We start from the raw sequence: 13,812 nt of genomic DNA, 5'->3' as shown, positions 1-13,812 counted from the left end.
TTATAATGTATTGTAATGTATAATATAATATATATGATATAATATATAATTATACATTATATAATATATATCACGTCATAATTTATATAATCTATATTAAGATACAAGTAAGTATATATTAATATAGTAAAATATAATATTAGTATATATTATATAATATATAATTTCGTTGTTGTTCATTCGTTCAGTTGTTTCCAACCCTTTATGGACCAGCCGACGTCAGAGCTCCCTGACGGCCGTCACCACCCCCAGCTCCTTCAAGGTCAAGCCAGTCACTTCAAGGATCTCATCCATCCATCTTGCGCTTGGTTGGCCCCTCTTCCTTTTTCCTTCCATTTTCCCCAACATTTTCCCCAACATATTATAATAACATATAATATATATGCATAATATATAGTTAAACATTATATAATATATATCACATCGTGATATATGGATGGATGGCATCCTTGAAGTGACTGGATTGACTTGAAGGAGCTGGGGGTGGTAACGGGCGACAGGGAGCTCTGGCGTGGGCTGGTCCATGTGGTCACGAAGAGTTAGAAGCAACTGAACGAATGGACATAAATATATTATAGGTTATATATTAATATACTAAAACATAGTATATATTAAATAATATATATGTATAATATATATGCATAATATTTATTTATTTATTTATTTAGCAGTTTTGTATACCGGTCTTCTCACCTCGGTTCCAGGGACTCATACTTATCACATTATATTGTATAATTATATATTATACATATATATTATATACTAATATTATGTTTTATTATATTAATATATAATCTATAATATATTAATGTATATTATATGAATTATGATATAATGTGATATATATTATATAATGTACAATTATATATTATGCATATATTATATACTAATATTATGTTTTATTATATTAATATATGATCTATATTAATGTATGTTATATGGATTATGATATAATGTGATATATATTATATAAAATACAATTATATATTATGCATATATATTATATACTAATATTATGTTTTATTATATTAATAATATGATCTATATTAATGTATGTTATATGGATTAAGATATAATTTGATATATATTATATAATTTACAATTATATATTATGCATATATATTATGTATTACATACTAATATTATGTTTTATTATATTAATATATAATCTATAGTATATTGTATAAATTATGTTATAATATATATTATAATTACATTAGAGATAGATAGGCATATATATTATATATTACATACTAATATTATGTTTTATTATATTAATATATAATCTATAATATATTAATTTGTATTATATAAATTATGTTATATAATAAATATTACATTAGAGATAGATAGATAAATAGTACATGTTGCAGTGCCTTTCTTCTTCTTCTTCTGCCATTCAAAAGGGGCGCTACATTAGAGATAGATAGATAAATAAATAGTACAGTACAGTACATATTGCACTGCCTTTCTTCTTCTTCCCTTGCCATTCCAAAGGGGAGCCCTCCGCATGGGAATCGGAAGTGTGTCGCGAAGCCCAGCCAGCTCTACCTCTATTCCCTGTTCTCTCCTGGGCGGAGCCGTGGCTCATCAGGCTGCGCCGTGTGCGCATGCGCGTAGCGTAGCGCAGAATGAGTGTGGGGCGCCTCCGCTTTCCTCTCCGCCGAGAGAGAGAGTGAATCGGGAGGCGGCGGGACCCAGCGGACGCCTTTCCCCGTTGCCGGCCTCTCTTCTCCGCCTGGCCTGGGCCCCGCTTGCGGCGCTGCGCCCCTCGTCTTAAAGGGGAAGGAGCGCAACACAAAGGAGGCAGGGAGGGAGGGCCACCATGGAGAAGGTGAGCAGGACGCCCTTCACCCCCCCTCCCTGTCAACACTTGACAGCTCCCTTCAAAGGGGGGGGGGAGGGCTCTTTTAATGGGGGGGGGGGGTAGAGGATTCCTGGTGTGGGGATGATGGGACTTGGAGTGGCCTTTGTCAGGGAAGAAGGCTTACTTCCTCTTGTTGGAGGCCTATTCCCCTTTCTCTCCTCTCCTCTCTCTTTGGGGTAACTTCAAGCTCATTGTCCAATATGGCCTTAGTGGGTGGCTGATGGGATTTGTAGTCCCCCCCCCCCCTTTTTCCCAGCCTTAACCTGAGATTAGGGATCTACCTTTTGGAAGGACGATGACTGTTATTATTTGGGATGAGTTTGGGCCCATTCCCTAATATTTTAATTTAATTTAATTCAATAATTCAATAATGCAAGGTATACAACATATCTCCTGCTGTACTAATAATATATTCTATGTACATATAATATTGATAATAATATTGTAATATACTACAATATAATATTAATAATACCATATAATAATATATAATAATATTGTGCTGTGCTAATAATATAGCACAAGTTTATTATATATTATATTGTATTATTATTAATATTATATTGCATTACATTATTATATTATCAGTATTATATGTATATACAATATATTATTAGCACAGGACAATGTTATATGTTATTATATTGTATTATTAATATTATATTGTAGTAATTTAATAATAATTAAATATATATTATATTATTAGCATAGCACAATATTATATTATTATATTGTATTATTATTAATATTATATTGCATTATCTCATAATATTATCAGTATTATATGTATATACAATATATTAGCACAGCATAATATTATAATATATTATTATATTGTATTATTATTAATATTATAGTGCATTATATTATAATACTATCAATTTTATATGTATATACAGTATATTTTTAGTACAACATAATATGTATTATCAATGTTATATGTATATACAATATATTATTAGCACAGCACAATATTATTACGGTTCCGGCCCAGTGTATTTGTCCGAACGGATCTCCCTCTACATCCCACCTCGAAGTTTAAGATCTTCTGGGGAGGCCCTGCTCTCGACCCCGCCAGTCTCTCAAGCGAGGCTGGCGGGGACGAGGAGCAGGGCCTTCTCAGTGGCGGCCCCCCGCCTGTGGAACGCACTCCCCGGGGAGATTAGATCGGCGACCTCCCTCCTAGCATTTAGGAAAAAACTAAAGACCTGGATGTGGGACCAAGCTTTTGGTCACTCTGTCAATTAACTCAAGGACCTGGGAATAGACAAAGACAAACGGAGAAGAACGGACTTATGGACTCTGATATATGGACCCTGACATGAGATTGTTTTAGGTTTTAGGATTTTACTATGTATTGATGTTTTAATTTAAGTGTTGAATTGTTATTTTTGTATTACTTGTTATGTGTTCGGGCATCTAATTGTGCCCTCCCCTGTAAGCCGCCCTGAGTCCCCCCCGGGGTGAGAAGGGCGGGGTATAAGTGAATGAAATAAATAAATAAATAATATTATATTGTATTATTATTAATATTGTATTACATTATATTATAATATTATCAGTATTATATGTATATACAGTATATTATTATTACAGCATAATATTATGTATTACCAATGTTATATGTATATACAATATATTATTAGCACAGCACAATATTATTATATATTATCAATGTTATATGTATATACAGTATATTATTAGCACAGCACAATATTATAATAATATATTATTATATTGCATTATTAATATTATATTGCATTATATTATTATTAATATATTGCATTATATTATAATATTATCAATCTTATATGTATATACAGTATATTATTAACACAACATAATATTATTATGTATTATCTATATTTTATGTATATACAATATATTATTAGCACAGCACAATATTATTATAATATATTATTATATTGTGTTATTAATATTATATTGTAGTATATTACAATATTATTATCAATATTATATGTATATACACTATATTATTAGCACAGCACAATATTATTATATATTGTATTATTAATATTATATTGCATTATATTATTATAATATTATCAGTCTTATATGTATATACAATATATTATTAGCATAGCACAATATTATATTATTATATTGTATTATTATTATTAATATTATATTGCATTATATTATAATATTATCAGTATTATATGTATATACAATATATCAGGGGTCCTCAAACTATGGCCCGGGGGCCGGATACGGCCCTCCAAGGTAATTTACCTGGCCCTCACTCAGGGACAACCTAAGTCTGAAACTATTTGAAAGCACACAACAACAACAACAACAACAACAACAATCCTATCTCATTAGCCAAAAGCAGGCCCACACTTGCTGTTGAAATACTAATAAGTTCATATTTGTTAAAATTGATCTTCATTTTAATTATTATATTTTAAAGTGGGTTTTTTTTTGCACTACAAATAAGATATGTGCAGTGTGCATAGGAATTTAAATTATGTTTTTTTTCAAATTATAATCCGGCCCTCCAATAGTTTGAGGGACTGTGACCTGGCCCTCTGCTTAAAAAGTTTGAGGACCCCTGCAATATATTATTAGCACAGCACAATATTATGTATTATCAATGTTATATATATATACAATATATTATTAGCACAGCACAATATTATTATATATAATTATATTATTAGCACAGCACACCACCTTTTTGTGGTGTGGGGAAAAGAAAGAGAAAGCTATCCCCTTTATTTAGTGGGTGCTATTCTTGTTCCCACCTTTTTTGGCGCAACTTGGGGTTCATTCTCCAATATGAGGTCTTAATGGGGTGGATGATGGGACCTGCAGTGGTCTTGAGAAGACTGGAAGGAGAAGAGGGCCCTACTTGCCTTGGACTGATATTTTTTGTAGGGTTCAATACCTCATGGGAATCAGTGGAGGTGATATTATAGCCAAGGGGGGTGGGTGGGTTCTCCTAATGAGATCTGTAGTGTACCTTTTGGAAGTGATGAGGGCGTCATAGTGTCTTGATATGGGGTGGAAGGAGAGGGGAATATAAGTCCCCCCCTTACCTTGGTCTGATTTATTGGGGTTCAATGCTTAATAGGGTGTTACAAAGGGGTCCTGATGGGATCTGTAGTGGCCCTTTCTTTGTGAGGAGGGGGCTCAGGGAGTCCTAATGTGGTCTGGAAGCAGAAGGGCTTCCCTTATTGCAGCTCTTACTTGTCTTGGACTGATAATTCTGGGGGTTCAATGCTTATTTATTCAATTATATAGTAGATGAATAGAGAGGGGATCTTATAGCCAAGGGGTGGCCCTGATGGGATCTGTAGTACCTTTTCTGTCTTGCTATGGGGTGGAAGAAGAGAAGACTTTCCTTATTGCAGTGCCTACTTGCCTTGGATTGAAAAGTTTGGGGGTTCAGTGGTTAATTCTTAAGCGATGATAGATTAATGGAGGGGGGGGGTGTCAAGGGGTTGATGGGATCTGTAGTGCTTTTTCTGCCTTGATATGGAGTGGAAGGAGAGAAGGGTTCCCTTTGCAAAGCTATGGTGGAAGTCCTTACTTACCTTGCTCTGATTTATTGGGGTTCAGTGGTTCATAGGGTGGTCTTGTTAGCTACAAGGAGACCCTGATGGGATCTGTAGTGTCCCTTTTGGTGCAAGGAAGGAAGAAGTCAATATGAGAGGGGTTTCCTTATTTATTTATTTATTTGGGGTTCTTGTACCCCGCCCTTCTCACCCCGAAGGGGACCCAGGGCGGCTTACAGCTGCAAGGCGCACTTAGACGCCTGCTACACAAACAATCATCACAAAAAAAAATATATAACAGTACAAATTCCCACAATTCAACATTATCCACTAAAATCAGTAAAATGATAAAATCAGTAAAAGCGATACAAACCTGGAACTTCCTCCTACCCATCAGTGTACAATTAACTCAAAGATCTGTTTTGGTTCCATTTCGACAATCCTGCCAATCTCACACATCTGATTGTCTTATTTGGTTGTCATTGTCTAATTGCCTGGTTGCCCAAAGGCCTGGTTCCACAGCCATGTCTTCATGTTTCCTTTGGAGGCCTATGTTTGAAGTCCCTACTTACCTTGGATTGATTTATTGGGGTGCTCAATAAGGTGTCAGTAAAAAGCTTGGTAGACAGAGGTGTTTGGGGAGGTCCTGATGGGATTTGTAGTATGGCTGATGGAATCTGTAGTGTCCCTTTTGGTGCAAGGAAGGAGCAAGGAGAGGGGGCTTCCTTTGAAGGCCAATGGTTACCTTAGATTGATTTATTGGGGTTCAGTATAAATCTTGGTAGATATAGGTGGGTCCTGATGGGATTTGTAGTGTCCCTTTTGGTGCAAGGAAGGAAGAAGTCCAGTTGCAAGGAGAGAGGGGTTTCCTTTGGAGGCCTATGTTTGAAATCCCCACTTACCTTGGATTGATTTATTGGGGTTCAGTGCTCAATAAGGTGTCAGTATGAAGCTTGGTAGACAGAGGTGTTGGGGGAGGTCCTGATGGGATTTGTAGTATGGCTGATGGAATCTGTAGTTCTCCTTTTGGTGCAAGGAAGGAGCAAGGAGAGGGGGTTTCCTTTGAAGGCCAATAGTTACCTTGGATTGATTTATTGGGGTTCAGTATAAATCTTGGTAGATATAGGTGGGTCCTGATGGGATTTGTAGTATGGCTGATGGAATCTGTAGTGTCCCTTTTGGTGCAAGGAAGGAGCAAGGAGACTGAGTTTCCTTTGGAGGCCTATGTTTGAAATCCCCACTTACCTTGGATTGATTTATTGGGGTTCAGTGCTCAATAAGGTGTCAGTACAAAGCTTGGTAGACAGTTGGGGGAGATCCTGATGGGATTTGTAGTATGGCTGATGGAATCTGTAGTGTCCCTTTTGGTGCAAGGAAGGAGCAAGGAGAGGGGGCTTCCTTTGGAGGCTTATGGTTGAAGTCCCCAGTTAAGTTGGATTGATTTATTGGGGTTCAGTGCTTAATAAGGTATCAATATAAATCTTGGTAGATATAGGTGGGTCCTGATGGGATTTGTAGTACCTTTTTTGGTGCAGAGAGTGAGTGAGTCAGGTGCCTTGATTGGAGGAAACATTTCTCCTCCTTTTTGGGACATTTCGGTTCATTTTGGGGTGGCTTATTGGGGTGCAGCCTTTTTTTTGGGGGGGGGGAATTCCTGATTTGGGGAGGGGTCTTTCCTCGTTACATAAAGAACTCCGACTCCCATGCTGGGCCTGTCAAAAGCTGTCCTGTTCATGCTGGAGAGTTCACTGCAGTCCTGAGAGCTGCAATCCCTTTTTGTGGGGGACGGGACCCCCTCTTTTTATCCATGGAGACCCCTTATTTCTTCCCCAAATAAACACATATATGCTTCTATTCTAGGGATCCAAACAACGGGGACAATTCCCGGCCTGTGCCTTCGAGTGAAGCCGGCTGCAGGAGGGGAAAAAAGAAGGGGGGGGGGATTTGTTTACATCAGGCTTTGTTTCGGCCATTGCTGCTACTGCTGGGCCTTTGCCGCCCGAAGAAAAGCCGCCGGACCCCCCCAAAAAAGGCCGGCGTCTGTTTCCCGGCCTTTGCAAAACGTGCCCCCCAAAACCCTGCATCATCCCAAGGCTTTCGTCATTGCAAGGAGGACGGACTTTACTATTATTTTGGCCGGTTTGTCCCTCCTTAATGTCCATCTCTGGCTTCGTCAGTCAGAGAAAGAAGGGCCTTTGCACCAGTTTCGGGTCGGAAAAAGCTCTTGTCCTTCCCCCCCCCCCCCCGAAGTTTCCGTCTCATCGGATCCCAGCAAAAGAACAAGAATATTATTTGTGTTATGTAATTAATATATAATTGATATGATGGGGAAAAGCATCTTTGTTTTCCTTTTTATTCTTTCACTAGCTGTGGTCAAGGTTCCCTCTTTCTCTCCTTCTTTCCCTCCTTTTCCCTCCTTCCTTCATTCCCTCTTTCCTTCTCTTCTTCCTTCCTTCTCAATTTCTTTCCTTCCTTCCCCCTTTTTCTTTCTCTTCTGCGGTTTCCCTTTTCTTCCTTCTCTCTTTCCTTCTTCCCTTTCCTCCCTCTTTCTCTCCTTCTTTCCCTCCCTTTCCCTCCTTCCTTCATTCCCTCTTTCCTTCTCTTCTTCCTTCCTTCTCGATCTCTTTCCTTCCTTCCCCCTTTTTTCTTTCTCTTCTGTGGTCTATCTTTTCTTCCTTCTTTCTTTCCTTCTTCCCTTCCCTCCCTCTTTCTCTACATCTTCCCCCCTTCCTTTACTCCCTCTTTCCTTCCTTCTTTCCCTTTTTTTCCTTCTCTCCTTCCTTCCTTCTCTAACTTTCCTTCCTTCCCCTTTTTCTTTCCCTCCCTCCCTCTCTCCTTTCTTCCTTCTCTACTTCCTTCCTTCCTTCCTTCTCTCCTTGCTTCCATGCTTCCTTCTCCCTTTCCTTCTTTCTTTCCTTCCCTCTTTCTTTTCTTTTCTGCCTTCTCTCTTTCCTTCTTCCCTTCCCTCCCTCTTTCTCTACATCTTCCCCCCTTCCTTCGTTCCCTCTTTCCTTCTTTTTTCCCCCTTCTTTCCTTCTCTCCTTCCTTCCTTCTCTAACTTTCCTTCCCCCTTTTTTTCTTTCCCTCCCTCTTTCTTTCCTTTCTTCCTTCTCTACCTCTTTCTTTCCTTCCTTCTCCCTTTCCTTCTTTCTTTCCTTCCCACTTTCTTTTCTTCTGTCTTTCCTTCTTCCCTTCCTTCCCTCTTTCTCTACATCTTCCCCCCTTCCTTCACTCCCTCTTTCCTTCCTTCTTTCCCTTTTTCTTTCCTTCTCTCCTTCCTTCCTTCTCTAACTTTCCTTCCTTCCCCCTTTTTTTCTTTCCCTCCCTCTTTCTCTCCTTTCTTCCTTCTCTACCTCCTTCCTTCCTTCCTTCCTTCCTTCCTTCCTTCCTTCCTTCCTTCTCTCCTTGCTTCCATGCTTCCTTCTCCCTTTCCTTCTTTCTTTCCTTCCCTCTTTCTTTTCTTTTCTGCCTTCTCTCTTTCCTTCTTCCCTTCCCTCCCTCTTTCTCTACATCTTCCCCCCTTCCTTCACTCCATCTTTCTTTCCTTCTTTCCCTTTTTCTTTCCTCTCCTTCCTTCCTTCTCTAACTTTCCTTCCTTCCCCCTTTTTTCTTTCCCTCCCTCTTTTCTCTTCTTTCTTCCTTCTCTCCTCTTTCCTTCCTTCGTTCTCTCTTTGCTTCCATGCTTCCTTCTCCCTTTCCTTCTTTCTTTCCTTCCCTCTTTCTTTTCTTTTCTTCCTTCTCTCTTTCCTTCTTCCCTTCCCTCCCTCTTTCTCTACATCTTCCCCCTTCCTTCGCTCCCTCTTTCCTTCCTTCTTTCCCTTTTTCTTTCCTTCTCTCCTTCCTTCCTTCTCTAACTTTCCTTCCATCCCCCTTTTTTCTTTCCCTCCCTCTTTCTCTCCTTTCTTCCTTCTCTACATCTTTCCTTCCTTCCTTCTCTCTTTGCTTCCATGCTTCCTTCTCCCTTTCCTTCTTTCTTTCCTTCCCTCTTTCTTTTTTCTTCCTTCTCTCTTTCCTTCTTCCCTTCTCCAATTATCTCCAACCGGCTTGGGTCCCAGGAAAAGAATAATAATAATAATAATAATAATTATTATTATTATAAAAAACCTTTATTGTTTCTGTCTTGGAAGTTAGTCTTGTTTCCCACTCTTAAGTTTCTTTCCAATGGTCTTTCCAATTAGTCTTGAGGGCCAGGCTTTAGCACAGCTGGTAAATCAACGCCATTGTTGTTTTTGTTGTTGAGTTTGTCTGTCAATGGTTTTAATTGATTTTAAGTTCATCGTTATATGTAATAATTAGTTATTATGGTTTCTTTGTGTACTGTATCTTGCCATTTAATTTTTGTATTGTCGAAGGCTTTCATGGCCAGAATCACTGGGTTGTTGTAGGTTTTTTCGGGCTATATGGCCATGTTCTAGAGGCATTCCCTCCTGACGTTTCGCCTGCATCTATGGCAAGCATCCTCAGAGGTAGCGAGGTCTGTTGGAACTAGAAAAAAGGGTTTATATATCTGTGGAATGATCAGGGTGAGACAAAGGACTCTTGTCTGCTGGAGCTAGGTGTGAATGTTTCAACTGACCACCTTGATTAGCATTTGATGGCCTGGCAGTGCCTGGAGCAATCTTCTGTTGAGAGGTGATTAGATGTCCATTTAATTTTTGTCATTAGTATGTTGTAAAACGGTTCGAGTAAATAAATAAATATCAAGGCCATGCCATTGTTGTTGTTTAGTGTTGGGTTGTCCCTCAGGGTTGTGCTGTTGTGCTTGGCCAGCAGTCAGGAACTATAGGAGCAGAACTCTAAAATATCTGGAAGACCAAATTTTGGGGAACACCAAACATCTTGATGTAACTGTGGTTCATTCAGAGGGAGATGCAGAGGGGCTGAAGGTGGGCAAGAAAAGACTTGTTTACCTTTTTGCTTAGTGTCAGGCCACATGGCAACTTTCCTTTTCCCTTTCCACTGGCTTATGCTGGCTGGGGCTGCTGGAATTTGTAGTCCAACCCCATCTGGAGCACTATGTGATTTCTGTCATTTCTCCCAACCCATTTCTCTCATGGTTTGCTTGACTTCCCCTTTAAAGACTGTTGTCATTTATTATCGTTCAGTGCTAGAGATTGTAAATAACCAGGGCTGGGCCGGCCACAAAGCAAAGAGCCGTGGTTTAATTTCCAGCTGAGAAGCCACACTGGAGGCAAGAGAAAGGAGTCTGCTTTGCATTTGGGAGTTTCCCCCTGGATTTTGGAATACCTGTTTGCATTTATGCAAGGGTTGAATGAAAAGTAATGCCTCCACCTTCATTACTTGGGTTTGGATGGGAATATTTTAATAAATCAAACGCAGAAATAATCCTTAGAATGTGCTCTTTAACGACCACTATTCACTTTTCCACATAATCACCAGACAATTGGATACATTTCTGCCAACGATGAACAAGTTTTCTGAAGCCGTCACGGAAGACGTCTGTGCGCTTTCGTTTCAGGCGTCAGCATCCTGGGTACCCATCATGCACAGATCTTCGATAGCCAAGCAAAGCAATAATGTGACTCACATGTTCTTGTGAAATGCCAATTATGCTTGAAATTTCTCTCTGTGTGATATGATTGTTAACTTGCATAAAGTTGCATTGACTGACCGTTTGCGCAGGGTTCCATACTTTGCATTTTAACAACACAACCGTTCAATGCTAAGGCTTCCCACCAAAATGGAACTGTAGAGGAGAGTCTACTGAACAAGCCAGTACTTGCCGCATACCAGTACTGCCATCTGTTGAGGACTTACAAAGGTGGAGGCATTACTTTTCATTCAACTCTCGTAGATACCTAATACCGATGAACACGGTATCTAGATGGGACCCAAGCCTGTAAACACAACAATAATTTATGTTTCATGGATACCTTGTTGTTATACACACAACCTGAAGATAATTTCATGCAATATTTTTTTATAATGTTTTAATAATTTAGTGCAACTAAAACAAGGTTTGTGTACCTTCAAGCAGCAAAAAGCAAAGGTTTCTCTCTCTCTCTCTCTCGCATCCACCTTGGTGGACAGTTTTGGATTTTGGAAAAAGGGATATGCAACTTGTTTACTGCCTTGCTAGCTGGATTTTAAGTCATTTGTGGGTTCCTTTCACATTAGAAGGAAGGTCAATGATTTGTCTAACAAATAAGAGAATTGGAAATGACCACAAGGCCCATCTCGTCCAATCCCTGCCATGCATTCCTGAGAAATGCCATCCAAACTCTGCTTAAAAGCCTCCATAGAAAGAAACCCATTCCCTTCTGAGGTGGTCTGGCCACCAGTTTTACTGTTGAGAAGTGGTTACTATCAAGGAGTTCTTTCTAATGTTTGAATGGAATCTCTTTTCTTGTCCTTTGGATCCAAGTTGTGCTCACACACCCCAACCCTTCTTGGAAGATCTCCAATGAAGGAGGACCCACAACCCTTCAAGGCAGGGTACACACTTACCTGTGCTGTCAAACATCTCTTGTTTTCAGAGAGGTCTTCTTCATATTTAGTCACCCAAGTGTGCCATGGTGGGTCTGGAGGCATCCCATTCATACCTGTCCTATTCTTGTCCTTTGACTCTGATGATTGATCTTCAGGCACTCCTGAGAGGTAGCCACCCAACCCTTCTTTCAGGAAAGTTTAGATGTTAGAAGTCTGGCTGTACCCTGGTGAGTTGGGAGCATCCTATTCACACCTGTCCTTTTCTTGTCTTTTGGATCTAATGATCTGTGTTCAAGAATCCTTGAAAGGTGACCATCCATAGAAAGAAACCCATTCCCTTGTGAGAAACCCATTCCCTTCTTAGAAGTCCTCCAACAAAGGAAAGTCCTTCAAAGATAGGTTTTGACACAACATGCACTTATCTTCAGGAAGCTCTTTTTTCATGTTTAGGTCATCCAGTTGGGAGTATCCCTTTCATGCCTCTCAAACCTGTCCTTTGGACCCAATGATTTGTGTTCAAGTATCACTAAAGAGATGGCCACCCAACCTTTCTTGGAAGACCTCCAGTGAAGGAGGGTCCACAGTCTTTCAAGGCAAGGTTCAACCCTACCTTCCTTCACAGTCACTTATCTTTAAGAAGGTTTTCGTCCTGTTTAGGTGGACCTCTTGGTTACTCACCTCGTTGTACCTGGTGGATTGGGAGCATCCCATTCACACTTGTCCTTTTCCTATTCTTTGGATCCAATGATTTGTGTTCAAGCATCACTAAAGAGATGGCCACCCAACACTTCTCAAAAGACCTCCAATGAAGGAGGGTCCACAGTCTTTCAAGGCAAGGTTCAACCCTACCTTACTTCACAGTCACTTATCTTTAAGAAGGTCTTCCTTCTGTTTAGGTGGACCTCTTGGTTACTCACCTCATTGTTCCTGGTGGATTGGGAGCATCCCATTCACACTTGTCCTTCTCCTATTCTTTGGATCCAATGATTTGTGTTCAAACATCACTAAAGAGATGACCACCCAATGCTTCTCGGAAGACCTCCAGTGAAGGAGGATCCACAGTCTTTCAAGGCAAGGTTCAACCCCCACTTCCTTCACAGTCACTTATCTTTAAGAAGGTCTTCCTCCTGTTTAGGTGGACCTCTTGGTTACTCACCTCGTTGTACCTGGTGTATTGGGAGCATCCCATTCACACTTGTCCTTTTCCTATCCTTTGGATCCAATGATTTGTGTTCAACAACTCCTGAGGAGTGACTGCCCAGCCCTTCTTGGAAGGCCTCCAACAAAGGAAGGTCCTTCAAATATTGGTCTCGACTGCAGTAAGGAAGACCTAAAGTGTTTCAAGGCAACAGTCAACCCTATGTGCCTTTACTGTTAAACATCTCTTATCTTCAGGAAGGTCTTCCTCGTGTTTAAATGGACTTCATTGTTAGTCATACAGTTGTATCATAGTGAGTTGGGGGTCATACCACTCGCACTTTTCACACCTGTCCTTTTCTTGTCCTTTGAATCCAATGATTTGTGTTCAAGCACACCTGAGAGGTGGCTTTCCAGTCCTTTTTAAAAGACCTCCAACAAAGGAAGGTCCTTCAAAGATAGGTTTTGACACTACCTGAATTTATCTTCGGAAAGGGTTTCTTCAAGTTTAGGCAAACCTCATTGTAATCCAGTTATAGTCTGATGGGTTGGAGGCCTCCTATTCACACCTCTCAAACCTGTCCTTTGGATTTAATTATTCAATGAGAAGTGGCCACCAACCCTTCTTGGAAGACCTCCAATGAAGTCCACAGTCTTTCAAGTCAAGGTTCAACTTTACCTTCGCTGTTAGACGTCTCTAATCTTCAGAAAGGTCTTCCTCCTGTTTGGGTAGACCTCATTGTTGTTGATATGGTTATAGTCCGATGGGTTGGGAGTGTCCCATTCACACCTGTCCTTTTTCTTATCTTTTGGATCCAGTGATTTGTGGTCAGGAACCCC

The 13,812-nt window shown here is 39.8% G+C and overlaps 1 protein-coding gene across 1 annotated transcript in view; it reads left to right on the top strand.

The window, feature by feature from the left end:
- Positions 1-1,622: 1,622 nt before the first annotated feature.
- ZNF777 (zinc finger protein 777) overlaps positions 1,623-13,812 on the top strand; it is a 27,724-nt gene continuing 15,534 nt past the window's right edge. The window contains exon 1 of the mRNA XM_067470420.1: positions 1,623-1,834. Within this exon, the coding sequence (XP_067326521.1) occupies positions 1,826-1,834 (9 nt within the window). The 5' untranslated portion in view covers positions 1,623-1,825. The remainder of the gene's footprint in view (positions 1,835-13,812) is intronic.

This window comes from Anolis sagrei, chromosome 6 (assembly GCF_037176765.1).
Source record: "Anolis sagrei isolate rAnoSag1 chromosome 6, rAnoSag1.mat, whole genome shotgun sequence".
NCBI lineage: Eukaryota > Metazoa > Chordata > Lepidosauria > Squamata > Dactyloidae > Anolis > Anolis sagrei.
This window is presented reverse-complemented; position numbering and strand designations above follow the sequence as displayed.